At 38.8% G+C, this 16,699-nt stretch overlaps 1 protein-coding gene across 4 annotated transcripts in view; it reads right to left on the bottom strand.

Annotated features, from left to right (window-relative positions):
- HPSE2 (heparanase 2 (inactive)) overlaps positions 1–16,699 on the bottom strand; it is an 830,988-nt gene that overhangs the window by 142,939 nt on the left and 671,350 nt on the right. For all 4 annotated transcript variants that reach the window (XM_079137838.1, XM_079137839.1, XM_079137841.1 and 1 more), the window contains 2 exons: positions 4,854–4,960; positions 16–130 (listed from right to left, as the gene is read on the bottom strand). In XM_079137838.1, the coding sequence (XP_078993964.1) occupies positions 16–130; positions 4,854–4,960 (222 nt within the window). The remainder of the gene's footprint in view (positions 1–15; positions 131–4,853; positions 4,961–16,699) is intronic.

The following is a 16,699-nucleotide window of genomic DNA, read 5'->3' as shown; positions in this document are numbered from 1 at the left end:
TTATGCCACACTTACTGGCAGTGGGTTAAAATTCTGGTCCACCAGATGATTGTATCCATGGTCAAAAAATGAGTGTCGTATCACAACATCAATGCCTTGATTGGCCAGCATTCCTAAAGTGTTGAGCCATCTATAAGGCAGAGGAAAAAAGCAATATCAGTACATTTTAAAAATGGCATGCAACAGATCTATACAGATCTGCTATGACATACACATATACACTAACATCCCATCATCAAATTTACCTAGTACTATAAAGGAGAAAATTATTCTAAGTATTGAATACACAGCTGTAAGAGATTTCAAAGATGACCAAATTTAATCTCTTATTTTATAGGAAAAGAAACTGAGGTCCAGGGAAGTAAGATGAATTATCCTTGGTCATAAAGTCACTGTTGATAATGACTTTTATTCCTAGAATACTGAAAAATGAACACTTTAGCCACTTGTGAACCTGATGTCATCCTTTGTGGCCACAGGACATTACAGTCACAGGGACACATGGCCTATACATTCCATCCCCAAACTCCCCTACTTGCATTCTGTCACTGTACGTGCACCTTTCATGGGACTCTAACCTATATCCACCTGCGACCTATGCAACAGTTGTCCAGTCATTTACATCCCTCATAGATCCACATAAGCAGTCAATTCAATAACAATTTACTTGGCACTATAAACTGTTCAGGGATACAACTATACTACTATTACACATGTGTTATATTGAAAGAACTGCATTGCTCACACACTTATCTTATGCCACTATGCCAAACACCCACTTTCCAGAGGATATCATCCTTCAAAAATACTGCCCTTTTGATTCCTCGCCACTGACCCTGCATTTATTTATATATTCAATTCATTCATCCTTTCCTGCATTCTTTTTTCTCTCTAACTCTGTATTCCTACTTATGAAACTCAGGGAAACCTCTAACCATTAACAACAAAGTGCATATGTAATAAACGTGACTTAGAACTTCAATCTTCATATGAAAGATGAGGCATTTCACAGGCTGTCCAAAGCATATGTGTGTCTGGCTTCATCTCCTCTCTTCTCTCACCCTAAACTCCATTCCTTAAGGCTCTAAACCACATAAAACTACTCTTGATTACCCAAATGCACCATGATTTCTTGTACTTACTCAAGTCTTTACATGTGTGTTTACTTGTGCTTAGAATTCTCTTCCTGTCCTCCTCCAACCCATGTCTTTTTTTGGCAAATTTCTTCTCCTTTGTTAATCTCCAACTCTGGTGTCCCCTTCTAAACCCTGTTGCCCCAGTCAAAATTGCACCTTCTTCTAGACTTCCCCAGAACTCTCACTCCTGCCATGCCCTCTGCTAACCCACTGGATCACCATCGCTTACTTATTTCTCTGCTTCCCTGCCCCCATCAGTTGTGGGTTTTTCAAGCATAGACACAATGTTTAAACTTATACCCCAAACACTCATCACAGTTCCTGGAACACTGTAAGTATTCAGTACTTTTTAGGTTGAATTTTTTTTTTTCTTAGGTTGAAATTTACCTGGATAAAATTAGCTTCTAGGAACCTTGAGAATCACCATTCATCATATGGGGGAAATTACACATAGTTACAATTTCCCAAATCTGAAACCCTATAGAGCTCCAAACCCATGACTTGTAGAAGAATTAAAATTTTTTCCTTGCCAGAATAAAGAGCATTGCTAATTTTTATACTGTGGATAAATATCATGAATATTTTCCAATCTTTTCCACTCTTATAATTTTATTCTCATAAAAAACAACACATATTCACTGATAAGAGTTACAAAAGCAAAACAAAAAGCAAAGCAAAGCAGAATACAAAAACAAAAATTTTAAATCAAAAGGAAAATTTGACTATAATATAACAGAACCCTTTTCATGTTTATTTTTGTTCAAACTGGGGCATTGTGACCCAGACACTTCAAGTTACCTTTGGAATATCACTTAGCTAAGTCACTTGCCTTATTATCAACCTGTGAAATTAGGATAACAAGTCTAGCTTTTCCCTTGGCATTGAGGAATGATACTTAATTAACTTGTCAAAGATGTCCTGTGGTAAAGCTACAGTGGAATTCCGGGCAAGTACTTCTTAACCAACTGCTCTTTCCATGTTGGAACAGCACACATGTAACAGAGTTTCTATGTAACAAGTACTTATATATAAGAAGAAGTATATCTTTCTAGCCTTTTTAGCCCTATGTCTGTTGGATGAAAGAGGAAAGAGAAAAATGAGTAAACAGGTGATCACAGATGCGAGAGCCCCTCTATTCAGCAGCATCTGTGCATTAACACAGGGCTGTATCTTGGTGTTTTATATGTGAAAAGATCCCATTGTTCCCTTATTCATTGTTCATTCAATAGCATTACTTAATCAGCTGTTAACCCTGGGAATTATTCTCAACATTGAGGATACCTACTTGTGCTTGTGTGATCATGTAAATCAATAGGAAAGCTCTATAAACACATCCACAGGAGCAGTATCGCATTCTTATTTGTGACCTCTTCAGAGTCTAACACAAGACTTGCCCAGAATATGTACTCAGCAAATAACTATTAATTACTAAACCTAATTTTTTGCTAGTGTATGGGTAGTTCTTGAAGAAAATGATTATGGTCAAGACCACTGCTGCCCCATGGCTTTCACAGGAGAATGGTGTACTGAAGTTATCTTCAACTTCCTGAAGATGAGAATAATAATGTAATGATGTAATGATAAGCCTCAGGAGAGGGTTTTTTTGTTAGTCTAAGACTCCCTTCTATGCTCAGGTAGAGAAAGCTGATAAAATGACTGGCATATTCCGACAAGGATACTGTCCCAGCCACCATTTCCATTCCACTAATGTTTATTGACTATCTACTATGTACCAGACAACACTATGTCTGGAGACCCAGCAGCATGCAAAAGATTTATCTGCCATATGCCACAGAATCTCAAATCCTTGACTGGAAACACTACCCTTGAATACTTGTTAGCAGAAAATTCTGATTCATGCATGCATTTTGTATGTGTCCTAGTGAACTCATAGTTATGTGATATACTGAAAAATTACTGAGAAAAGTCCATCTTTTCAATTTCTTGCTAGTTGCTTGGAGCTCCCCTCCCTAGAATGCTTTACTTTTATTTTTTTCTTCCTCTAATTTATGGCACTTGGAGAACTAGACTCAAATGATACATTGCTGGGTGCTGCAGTACTGTTGAGACCAAAAAGATAACAAAGAGGTAGTAGGAGAGAAGACTAGGAGCAGAATGGACTAGTTTTATCTGATCTGCATCAACCAAGCATTTAGTAATTGAACTGTAACTCAAATCTAAACAACTATGTTTATCTATGTGCTGGGCAGTGAATGCAGAAAGATCTGTGGACATCTGGCTAATCCTTGTGTACAAGTAAATCTTTGCTGCAGCTGCCTCCATAAAGGTTTGTGGTATTTCTCATTTCGCAGCATTCCTTAAAGGGAAGAATGCTACAAGCCATCAGCACAACTAGGCTGCTTGGGGTGCCACAGAGCAGAGTCATTTGGTAATGGCTGAACAATGGCCCTACTTTTGCTCACTCCTAGGAGTACCCTGCAGCACAGAATGCCATCTGGTGCTCACTTGCAACAGGGCTCCTATCAAACCAGTGTTGACAGGAAAGAAACCTCTCAGCAACTCTGTATTAAATGCTGAGTCACTCCATTTCATTCACTTGAACATGCTTCTTGGCAACTTTGTGCCACACAATGGCTGATACTGAAGATTCAGAGATGGAAGACCCAAGAATCACCATGAATTACAATGACTCATTATCCTCATCTGCATTTGCAGGATTCTATCTGTAAAGGCAATTGCCTTGACTGGCCTGATTTGTCCCTTATGGACATATTAAAGAAGCTATCTCAATGGAGAGGAAATGTATCTGGACAATAAAGAACAGCAGTTATTAGCAAAACACATAACTAAGGGCAAAACTCAAGTTCTTAGGAGAACACTATTCAGTGAGAAAGCCAGGGCCACTCTCTACCTATAGAAATTGGAGTAATCCTATGTCCCACTCAAATGCTACTTCCTGCATGAAACCCTTCCTGATACTCCCAGTCAGAGAAATTCTTTATTTCTTTACAGGCCTAGCACTTTCCTAGAAAGACCACATGAAGCAGAAAGACAGATGGTCCACTACAGTAGCAGAGGCTGAACTCTGAAGCAGACCACCTGAGTTTTGAGTTTGAGCTCTGCTGGTAAGCAAGTGACCTTGGTGAGTTACTTCAACTCTGTCACTCAGTTTCTTTTATCTGTAATGTGAGGATAATAATAGTTCTTATTTTACTGTTTCATTATGGAAAAATAACATCAATTTCACTGATTGCTAAATTATTAAATGCATATAAAGTACTTTAGAAAGTGCTTGGCACATGATAAGTTAAAGGTACTATTATTGTTGCATTTATCTCTGGCAACTTTACAATGTAGTTATCTCTAATCCTAGTACATCCAATCATATGCTTCTGGAAGGCAAAAAGCCACACCTTGTTATTACCTGTCTCCTAGAACTATGGTAAAAATTGGATGAGAGAATGTATATTGCCTGTTCTGTGGTTGAACTGTAAACTTATTAATGAAGTGTTTATTAGTATTATTGTTACTATTACTCCTCTTTCTGCTCCTCTCATCCTTGCTCTGATACTTTTGTCCAAATTTTAGTATCTAGATAAGGCACTGGTCACTGTTAAATGGTTAAAAAAATTCACAGATTAACAGATGAACTTTCAATGGGAAGTGAGCCTCACCCTGCAATGGGCAGAATAACAAGTATGTTACAGGATCACTGTCCCTTCCTAAAGTCCCTGGGAGTGCAATTGTGTTACTTACAAGAATCCTGCAGCATAGGAATCTGACAGATTGTTTGTGCCTCCAGCTGAGGTAGTCACCACACCTTCAAGCCAGATCTTCTTTCCTGGAGTGTATGTATTAACCACCTGTCCACACAACAAAACAGAAGGGGGTAATCAGTTTTTTAAAACTACTCCCAGATGAGAAGCAACACACATTCCCTAAAGAAGTGTCTCTGATTCCCTGCTTCCAGATACTTTTGTCCCTGATGATGCACACAACTGTGTTGGCATACAACAGACTAAAGCATTAACCTTGACACATTTCCCCTCAAAGAAATTATTGTTTTTCCTCAGGTAAACTTAAGTGACAATGTGATAAAATAAGTACATATTCTAGGATGTGAGGTGACTTTAGGGATAAAACAACCTTCATTGGCCATACAGGTCCCATAATAGAAATCATATTTTTCAGTACTCTGTTATGGCACTTCTATGATAACATGCACTATCCACATATTGGAATTCATGAATCATGAGAGAATGGAGGGCAGTGTGTCAGAGTTATTTTATATTAATAATGGCTTGGATGGTGTAACCACATTTTGAAAATAACTACAGTAAGAGTAAAAAGAAAAGTCACTGACCCACAGGTCAGATCCAATCAGGGAGCAACTACAGCTATACGCCTTACAAGCAGAGTAAAAGCCTCTTGTCAAAATGTGACCCTCTGAAGTTTTGAAGTGACCCAGTTTCTGATCCACAAGTTTGAGATGGAAGTAAGGATTGTGACTGGTAGAAAGATCCTGAGAATGAACCATGGAGGTTGACTTGGCATATGGTTAAAATTCACCCTCAGGCCTGGGTTTGAAGCTCAGTGGTACAGCACATGCTTAGCACATGCTTAGCCATGAGTTCAATTCCCAAACCTGCAGAGGGGATAAACCCCTTCACAAAGAAAAATAAAGTCATTTGAGGATGACACAGGCAGTCCTCTCACCCTTTTCAACACTGCTCAGAGTGCCCCACCCAGGGGAAGCTGGAAATCATGACAGGAAAGTAAGAAAAACACCTTAAGTGATCACAAGGTAAAATCAAAGGACTATATCCTAGTAGTGCTAGGAAAATATCTGTGCATATGATAAACTTTGTGCTTCCTTTATAACTAAGAGAACTGAGTAATATTCGTGTTTATCTTTTTTGCCTTTGCCTTCCAGGATATTCACAGTTCAGTTTTGTGTTCAAAGACAGAATTAAACTGAGGTAGTTGGAGAAAGAGGGTTTGGTTGGACAAAACAAAACAAAACAAAACAGTACACAGTACAACATGATTAAACCCTGAAAACACTCAGCTGAGTGAAGGAAGTCAGGCATGAGAGGCAAAACACTATCTGATTCCATTTATATGAAACATCCAGAATAGGCAAAGCCAGGGAGAGAGAAAGTAGATTAGTGGTTTCTTAGGGTTGAGGAGAAGGGAGTTTGGGGGTAGGGGAGCACAAGGAGTGAATACTAATGAGTATGAGGTTTCTTTTGGGATTGGAATTGAACATGTTTTAAAATTAGGTGGTAATGATTTCAAAATTCTATGAAAATAGCAAAACCCACTAAATTTCTTACTTTGAAAGGTTGAAAGTTATGATATGTGAATTATATCTCAATAAACAAATATATATAAAAGAATACCTTAGCAAAAGGAGAGGTAGGCAATGAATCATACTATGGAAAAAATTGTATGCTGGAAATTTTGCTAACTCTGAAACTTTTGGAAGTCTTTATGTGGGACTTCGATTTCTTCATCAACATTTAAAGATGTGGATTTGGAATAGATGAACTGTAAGTCCCTTCTAAATATAAAACGTTAAAATATTTTAGTATTTTATAATATGAATATAGGACTCTTTGACTCCTATCACCCAGAGGTTAAGAGTATCTTTGATTATGGAAATTAAAATTAAATAACAATAAAAGAAAAAAAATCAAATACAGGTGAAAACTGGTCATCTCTGAAACAAAGATCTGGACTGGAGGGAAACAGAGTGGTAGAAAAAGCCAGAGGAGAAGATGAAATTGTCTAGAGAGAATATGTAAAAATGAGGCTAGGAAAGGAATCAGGATTTCTGTCTGAATTCATTAAGGTGTTATCAAACACATCAATTTATTTATTCAGCAAATATTGATTACCCACACACAGCTGTTTCTTGCCTCTCAGCAGTCTTGATTCCTTATCATATTTATAAGTGGTCTAGGTGAGAGTTCATTACTGTTCCTATGTTTCTTTGCATCTTCGTGTGGGTTTTGACGCTGTGCTTACCTACATTCTCAGAGGAGGAGGGGCTCATGTTGATCTGCTCAATGCCAAGCAGAGTTCTAGGGGCAGGTATACCACAACAAAAATAGGTCTCTGCTTTCATAGGCTTATACTGTAGTCAAGGGGAGGAGATAAACAATAAAAAAGTAAACAAAATGAATTTAGGTCTTAATAAGAAGAACCAAAAAGAACACAAAACACAGTAATGTGCTAGAGAGTGACTTGGCAGGAGGAGAGGGGTAACTCTTTAAATAGTGGTCAGAGAAGGCCCCCCGGAAGGTGGTATCTGAGCTGAGACCTGAGTGAGGCAGCCAGCACCTTAACAGATCTGGGTTTAATCCCAGTTGCCTCATACCCCTCAGATTGTTTGTAGGGAGACAGCACTGGGTGGTAGTTAGGGGCATAATCTCTGGAGACAGATCACCTGCATTTGAATCCTGGTTCTACTGTTTAATCACTCTGTGACCTTGAATATGTTACACTCCATTTCTGTTTCTTCAGCTGTAAAATTAGAATAATAAGAATACCTGCCTCAGAGGATTTTGTTATTTAAAGTACTTAATATTTGTAAAGAACTTAAATAGTGACTGGTATATAGTAAGCACTTAGAAACGTAAATCAAAATGTTATCTAGATCACTCTCCTTGAAATTGTGTTTGCATGAATCTAACATGTCATGGTTGTTTTCCTTCACATACCATATGGAGTGATAGGGAATATCCCGGGTGTATGCTAAGCTGCAGAAAAGACCAGTTTAGAATATAAAATGCATGTAGATAATTCACAGCAACATAATTAACATTCAGAGTAGTTCACTTATCCACTTGCAATAGAGCAACTCCTGTCAAGTCACACAAACAAAAATCACAGTGAAGTAGAACTTTGATACGAAACCTACATCAGTTATATGAAATATCTTGTGGGGAAAACAGTCCTAGAAAGCATTAATGTAAAAGGCTATAGGAGCAGTCAGTGCAAATCAAAAACTATTTTCTGAATATTTTCTCTTTGGGACATGGCAGGAGACTTGATGAGCTGTATGTCTTCCATGAGCAGAGGGGACCAGCATGGTAATGCGTCGGGGAGCACAGATACGGAGGTTGGGTGCCGGCTAGGCCTGGGGAGGAAATCAACTTGGACAGAAGAAGAGAGAACAAATTAGGAAAAACAGATGAAACCAGCTGCAAAATTCCCTAAGAAAGTGAAACTGTAAGAAACCAAGGGCCATAATTCAGCACTGTGGTTTTCTGAGTGAATACGATTCTCCCTATGCTGGAAAAGAGAAAATTAGAGGACTCTGGAAACAAAAAGAGTTCCTGGTAAGAAATGATGTGCCAATGAAGATTATTTTAAGGTATACATTTTCTGGAGAGATTATTTCAGTGAGGGTGGAAGGAAGTGGGGTGTTTAGTTCTTTATTGATTACTTCTCCCCTCCCAAAGTATTGTTCCCAAATACTTTAGTCCTTGTCCCCATGTGGTAAAGGGAATTTTGAGGTACCCACAAAACTGTTCAGTAAATGGCCAGTTGCTGCTTAGAACCCCTGGGCCTGCTTGAGGTGGGATGATATAAAGGCAATCTCTTCTAGCTTCCTTCCCTCAGATTTTAGGGTCAGGGACTGTCAGGACTGTTTCATGTGGATACACTGAGGCAGGAGGGTAAGAGAAGAGAAAGAGAGCACTTAGGGAAAACATCCTTGATTTTTCAAAAAGTTTTATTTTCCCTATGACTTTGAATTTTAAAAAGGGAAAGAAAAACAGTAAAAATAGGCAAATAAACACGTATGTGGCACATTTTCAAACCTGGGCTTCTTTTTCCTGCATTTCCTTGATATCCTGCCTCCAAGACTGTGACCTAAGTCTTTTAAAAGACTCCTGAGAGCCTGGCTTCAGCCACTGGCTGTGTGAGAGATAGTAGCACTGTAATAGCAAGCATGTTGTTTACGGTTATCCACACCAACACCTTCCTTAATGAGAAAGGAAGCAATAAAACAGGCATAGTGGACAGGCCAGCTGGGCTAATCAGCCCTGGCAGGAGGCCCATCCTCCAAAAGAAGCTGGAGTCCATTAATTCCAGCATCTCATCCACTTGGAAATAGACCTTCCTCAGGACCTCAGAAGAGAAGCAGCTCTTTACATAACCAGACTGGCCCTTGATGTAGCTGGTTACAAAGAGCTGGTTAGCTTCAGGAAGCTCCTTAAACCTTACCCACACACAGCTGTTTCTTGCCTCTCGGCAGTCTTGATTCCTTATCATATTTATAAGTGGTCTGGGTGAGAGTTCATTACTGTTCCTATGTTTCTTTGCATCCTTGTGTGGGTTTTGACACTGTGCTTACCTACAATCTTAGATGAGGAGGGGCTCATATTGATCTATCTGTTCCTTCCTGAGTTCTGGAGCTTATCATTTATTCCTTGGTCTTCCGACCTGTGATCTTTCTCCTCCAGTCCATCCTCCACACTTATGCCATTATGTTAACTTCAGAAATCCCTCCCCAGTTTAGGAAACTTTAATGGTTCCCTATTACCAGTAACAGTACTCAATCATTCCTGCCAATTGAAAGGTCTGGTTTATCAGTTGGCAGATGTGCTATAAGTAGCTTCTGAAGATACTGAAAGCTGTGTTCAGTGACCCACATGTTAACATCCAACTGCTTAATTTATCTTGGTATCTAAGACCCTCCAGAACTCCTGTCCCTTTTCTTTATTGGTCACCTTCTCCCGTCCCCTCCTTTCACCCACACTATCTGATACTTTTTTCAAGGCTTATTTCAAAAGTTACTTCCTCTATGAAACATTTCTCAAATTTTTAGGAAATTATTTCCTCTTTTCTCTGGGTTCCAAAATTCTTTGAATTTATCTCTGATCTTGACCTTATTAGACCTAATTGTAATTTTCTATTTTTTTTAAAAATTTTGTCATGCTTAATAGATATGTTGGATTAGTTTGCTTATTAAATATTTGTTAAATAAATGAGAACTTACAAGAGAGAACTTTTAACTGATAAAAAAGCTAAGTTTCAGAAAAGGTAATTAATAACCTCTAGATAACAAAAAGAAACACCAAATGCTCACAGTTCCAGTTCAGGGTTCTGATACTTTCTAATTGAATTTTCCTGTTTTAGAAGACTGAGAAGCGTCTGGCTGACTGAATTGCCTCCATATTTAATGTGTCCTTCTTCGGTTAGACAGCCAGACTATTCTGAGCACAGTCATTCCAATATCTCATCACATTTCACTTGATTTATTTCTTTTGTCTAATGTACTTTCTGTCAGTTTCATTAATTTTTTTCTGTGTAATTTCTTTTTATCATCTCTCTGTTCTGTAGTGCCATGTTTGTCCATTTTCTTTTGGTATCAGATCAATTTTTAATTTGTGGCTTCTGTTTCTATGACACTTTTAAGATTTAAAATTGTACTCTCTGCTCTTGTTACCTCAAACCACAGAAAAGCAATTGAATGTAATTGCAACAAAACATAAAATTAAAATAAGAACATACATAAACAGGATAAAGTCACTAGGGAGGCAAGGAAATTATGAACATATGCAAGAAAAGAAAAAGAAAGTTTCTGAGTCCCAACACAATAAGGGTGTTCAAAGGGATAAGTGCTAGTGGAGAGCTAGTGGAAAGCAGCTATTTGCATTTAAATCACTCTTCCTCCCTTTTCCTTTCCTTTGTGGTGACTAATTTATTCCTCAGGCTTACTGCATACTTAACCCACTTGCAGGTCACAGTCAACACCAGCCTCAGTGGTAATCTTATTCTTGCTCAAGACAAACCCTATAATCCTCCCACTTCTATGTTGAAACATTTGAAAATTACCCCAGGTTGCCTCTCCCTCCTGAAGAAGCTATTTGTTCCCAGGGATATTGCTTCAAGTAGCACATTCCTTCACATTGCCCTTCCCTTGCAGTGTAACAGGACCTCATGATACACTGATCAAGAGCCTGTGCTCCTGAAACATGGATGGAGTCCAGAGGATGAGAGTCATACTTTGAGAAGACTTGTCCTCTTCCACCTATACTTGCCTAGTATCTTGATACCCAATTTTCCTTTAATCCTCACTTCTAGGGCAGTCATCTCAGATTATCAACTGATTGTGGGGTCAAATTGATGTTCTCTCATCAAGAAAGTATTCTTCTTTGAAAGCTTTTCTAATTCTGAGTGGTTAGAAAAATAAATATTACATGGGTTACAAAATAAACAGTCAATAAAGGTGGGAGATATAGAATAGTGTAATGGATGAGGATGGGTTCCTGAGGTTAAATGGGTCTTGGTTTGAATTCTAATTTTACTACTGAGTAAGCTCTGTGACCTTGTGTAAATTATTGGTTTCTTCGATGAATTAATAATATCTTATGTCCTCAATAAATGGCACTTGTAAACCCCACCCCCCAAATAACAGGGCTACTACATTTTTGTAAGCTGATGGTACATTTTTCCAATGTAATGCTTTTGAAATCAGAATGTTTTTCATAATAGTTATCAATCAAAACTTTCTTGCTGTTTACCCTCTTTCCTCCCAGTTGTTATTCAATTGGTTGTGTAACCTACAATTATTTGTGTTTTAGAATCAAGGGAGGGGGATGGGGTTGTGGCTCAGTGGTAGAGCACTTGCCTAGCATGTGTGAGGCACTGGGTTCAATTCTCAGCATCACATATAAATAAATAAATATCCACTGAAAACTAAAAAAAAAAAAAAAAAAGAATCAAGGGAGGGCTGGGGCTGTAGCTCAGTGGCAGTGCACTTGCCTAGCACATGTGAGGCACTGGGTTTAATCCTTGGTACCACATTAAAAAAATAAACAAATAAAAAAATAAAGGCATGCGGTCCATCTACAACTACCAAATAATTGATTAAAAAAAAGAATCAAAGGTATATTTATTTCCAAGAATTAAGGACATCAGGGCTCATGATTTAAACTCTGGATCTCTTGTGTGATAAACATACTTTTTGTGTAGATCCCCTGTAACATCAGTGTCTTTATATGAAAGTAAACAGTCAAAGTTTCCCTTAGGTCATACTCTCCCATTTGCACAGCCAAGTGGACTCAGGCTAATTAACTGGGAAGTTCATGGAACTTAAACTTTCAGCTCCCACTCTTATAAGCCTCTATCAATGTCCTGGGAAGGTTCCTATTAATGAACTCAAATGGTTAGATATCTCTAAAATTTGAAAATTTGCTTTGCCTTCTTTTTCTTACAGAGGTCCCTATTAAATAAGCCTCATGCCCTGTAAAATTTAGAATCACTCATGGATGTCATCCCCATGTATTAATGTGACACAGTTTGTATTTGGAGTCCTCTGCCTAGTACTTCCTTGGCTTGTGTTCTTCTTTTCCTCCATTGAAATCTGCTCTTGGGAAAGGTCCTTCTATTGACATTAACAACTTAGTGTGAATTTCAGCCAGTGCCATCAATCTCTTCCCAGGTTGTTTACAGTTTACAGCATCTTCCTAATGTAGAATGAAAGAATGTTTATCTATAGTGAAATATCTGGCATTTACAAACAGACTGAAATGTTATTTGGGGCTGCAAAGAGACCTTTCCTTTACTCCTAAACACACATGTAGAAGATATTCTCCTACTATGCCTGTGTGTACGAATAGTCTACAGGGCTATTCAATACAGTAGTATAAAGTTAGGAGCATTGTGAGGTTCTTCCGTAGTGTGAACAGCAGAGACAGCATGTACAACGTGAGGGAGTGAGACATTGGTTCTTTATTACTTCTGTTTTATTCTGCCAATTAACCTGCCCCTTCCTTTGTGCCTCCTTCCCTCTAAAATGCCAAGCAATAGGGGATATGGTAGGCACTGGTGCATCAAAATTAGCATTCAACAGTGCTGAATGAGTGAGTGAATGAATGAATAAATCAAACCCTGATTTTTTTGGTGATACTACTGTTCTTACTCTAATAATGTGCTTTCATTTTTCCAGTTTTCTTCAATTAGAAAAAGGTTAATGTTATCTTAGTCCTCAGTTTCCCTTTAATTGCCCTTCTAGTTATTCTATGATCTTCAAGAATTAGAGTTATTGTTCTACCCCTGTCTTTTTGGTAAGCTAAGAGGGTCAAATACGAGGGTAAACTGGAAGTTTGAGGAGAAAGGTTTCTTTTTTAATCTATGAATTACTGTAAAAGACTTGCTTATCTTTCTGCCCTACTTCCATGGTCCTGAAACTAAAATATATTAGAGGCAGCATAATATCACTGCATTTATGGATACTTCAAAAGAGTTGACCTTCATTAAACATCATATGCAAACATAAGCAATGATGATGTTAATAATGATCATAATACGAACCACATAAATCCTTCCCCTTGCCCATACACAGACATCTGCATCAGTGGTCCTCTGATCACACCCCAAAAAGAACTGTATAGATGAGAGGGAGTCTCCCTTTAGGGGTTAGCCCGTGTGTCACTTCCTCTGGGTGGACTTCCCTGACTTCACAAAGTAAGACGGACACTTCCCACCATGGGTTCTCACAGCATCCTATTATAGGAGTCATCACATCTTATTATCATCACTTGTTTCAATACTATTTTTCCTGCTAGATCATTAAGTCCATGAGGATAAGCATCACATCAGTCTTGCTCACCATTTTATTCTCAGGGGCCAAGGAAATTCTAACAATTGATAAATGAAGGGAGGAAGGGAAGAAGGAAAGGCGGAAGGAAGGAACTTTTCAAATATTGAGGACGCCAACTTTAGTTTATTAAGTATTCAAAATGCAATCACATGGACAGGACTTTTGGAAATACTTCCCTTGTGACTGGGATTTCACCAACTCTTTTCTGTGCTTATTGAATTGCTGAAAATAATATCAAAAAGTGTTACTTCCTCCTCTGATTCCTCTAGGAGATGAAGACACAAATCATAGAGTCCAAATGACTTAAGCCAAAGTGGTTCTTCTTGGTTCTTACATCATTATTTTGGAATCTGCCCAGCTCTCCACACTGTACCATCTGCACAGTGTCCTAAACATCTCACTTTCCCACCTGACTCTTCCCTTCATTGTTAGATGCTCAATGCCTTCCTTTGACTCATCTCCCAATGTCCAGATGATTATCCTTAGTTTAACAGAAGGGAGACATCCAAAGGAGTGGGTTGTCCAAACATTGTCCAAACATGTCTCTGTTTGGCTTCCAAAAGTATCATGCAGATTTTCATATAACCAGATAATTTGCTCACTGCTCAGAACACTGAGAATTCTTCTCCAAGTGGCAGTCCAAATTTGGAAACCACAGCTGTTTTTAGCAATTGAGTCATTGTGTTTCAGGTGCCAAAAATATCACCTATCATATTCTCCAGGGTTCAAAGTAAGAGGAAAGAGAAAAAAAAAAAAAGAATGAGCAATGGATAAAGGTACCATGAAGCTTCTCTAGTCACAGAAATTATTATTTTAAAATAACTATAATAACTGTAAGAACAACTATAGTAGTTATAAGAACTAGCATTCAAAAGGAATTAACAGAACAGCCTCACATGACCTTCCTAACCTCCCTAAGAGGGAGGGAGCACAGTATTCTTAGCCTCTTCATTTTACAGAGAAAGAAAACAGACAAACAACCCCCCCAAAACAAACAAACAAACAAAACCAGGGAGATCAAGTGACTGGCCCAAGGCCACACAGTTAAGTCTGTGTTCCAACTCAGGCCATCAGACTTTAAATTCTATACTGTACCATCCATTCAAACAGCCGCAGCACAGATTTATCAAACTGCACCCTCATGGTTCCGTTTTGGCAAGAAATCTTCCCTTTTCCACCACAATGGCCCAGTGGGGACCTGGATGGGGGTGGTCATTAAGACTTCTTTTAACTTCTATTAATAGAGAAGAAGCAAAGATCCCACTTCCAGTTTTTGGGTAGGGGTTTCAGGTAGACATTAAAACATTACATGGTCCATCTTTCAACTGGTTTTGTGAGTTTTCAAGAAAGACATCGGGCCAGTCTACCCAAGTTTTCACTTTGGGCTCCCTTTCTGCAGACCTTCTCCCCAACTTCCCTACCCCAAGGATGTCAGAAATGGTCAAAGTAATTTTTCAACAATCAAAGTTTGGTGACCCTGCTTTGGTCCCAGCTCTTATCTTCCCAGGGCAGCACATTATGGAATGTGAGAGTGAGACTCTCATTCTGGAGGCTTTGACAACTGAATCCAGGCTGCTGCAGCCAGTGGAAATGCTACCCAGGGAGTCAAATTAAGAATCTATGACCCAGCAGCTCTTCCAGCAGCTACCCATTTAAGGTAATATTTGGCAAAAGCTTTGAAAAAGAGAATTGAGAAATTAAAACGAGTCAGGGGAATGATTTAAAGCTCTCTAAATGAAACAGGGAGGCTGGAACTGTGGCAGGTAGTTCTTTGCAAAAATTACTGTAAAAATACTTCTGGTCCTATATGCTTTCCCAGAATCTTGCCCCTTGCTCATCAAGAGGAATTTATTTCTTCTCTCCTCCAAACTTTGTGGATCTTGGCAACTGCTTCAAGGATGTGGCTGAAGTGATGTCCTGTGACCTCTGAGGGTGAGTTAGAAAAGGTGATAGAGTTACCATGTGGCCCTCTCTCTTGGACATCTGACTTCAGAACCTTGGAAGGAAGCCCAGGCTAAATAGAGAATCAATATGCAGGTTTTCTGGTTATCAGCCTCAGTTGAGGCACTAGCTGATAGCTGGCATTACCTGCTAGATGAGTGAGTGGATGCGCCTTCTGGCAACCTTTGCTTTACACCAGTCTTCAAGTCTTCCAGTGAGGCTTCAGACATTGTGTAGCAGAGACCAATCATTTCTGCTGTGCTGGGAATTCCTGACCCATACAATCCACTGGCATAATAAATGTTTGTTTTATGCCACTAAGTTTTGGGTAACTTGTTACAAGTAAGAGATAACCAGAATAGGAACCTTGGCTTGAGAGGGCTTGAGAGGGTCTCTAAGCATGTTCTGTTTGCAGTAGTCAAAAGGGGACCCTAGGCCCTGCATCTAAGCCTTTCGCTCCAGGTATCTTCTACATAGGTCATTTCTTTTAGGGGCTCCACTCTTTCTCCTTGTCATGGCACTTGGCCCTCCCCTTTCAAGTCCATAAGACATGGTTTTAAAGGTCTAAATCTCAACTGTGCACAGGGTTTAGCCCTTTTTCTTTAGTCTTGAGGGTTCTCGGTCTCTAGATAAATCAGCCACAATTTCAAGGTTTGAATGTTCTGTGACCATTAAGGAATACACAGAGGTGAAGGGTGATGAAAAATGGGGAGAAAGAGAAGAACCTAACTCCCAACACCTCTCTCTGTCTTACTTCTGACCTACAGCCATACTTACCAAATAACATGAGCAGTAAAAATCTTCACTCTCAGTGCTGTGATATCACTTCTAATGACAATCCTTTGACCCAGAATTGGAAAAGCCAAAATAAAGGAACTTGATTATCTTGTGTACTGTTGTATCCCTTAGAATAGTGCTTGAAACATGGTAGGTACTCAATAAATATTTGGTGAATTACAAAATGGACAAATGAATGAACAAATGAAAAAAAAATCCCTCATTCTAGAGAGCAATATGTAATATATAATATTAGATTAGCACA

The sequence above is a fragment of the Sciurus vulgaris genome, assembly GCF_902686455.1.
Source record: "Sciurus vulgaris genome assembly, chromosome: 4".
NCBI classification, from domain to species: domain Eukaryota; kingdom Metazoa; phylum Chordata; class Mammalia; order Rodentia; family Sciuridae; genus Sciurus; species Sciurus vulgaris.
The sequence above is the reverse complement of the archived record's forward strand: the minus strand, read 5'-3'. Positions and strand labels throughout refer to the sequence as shown.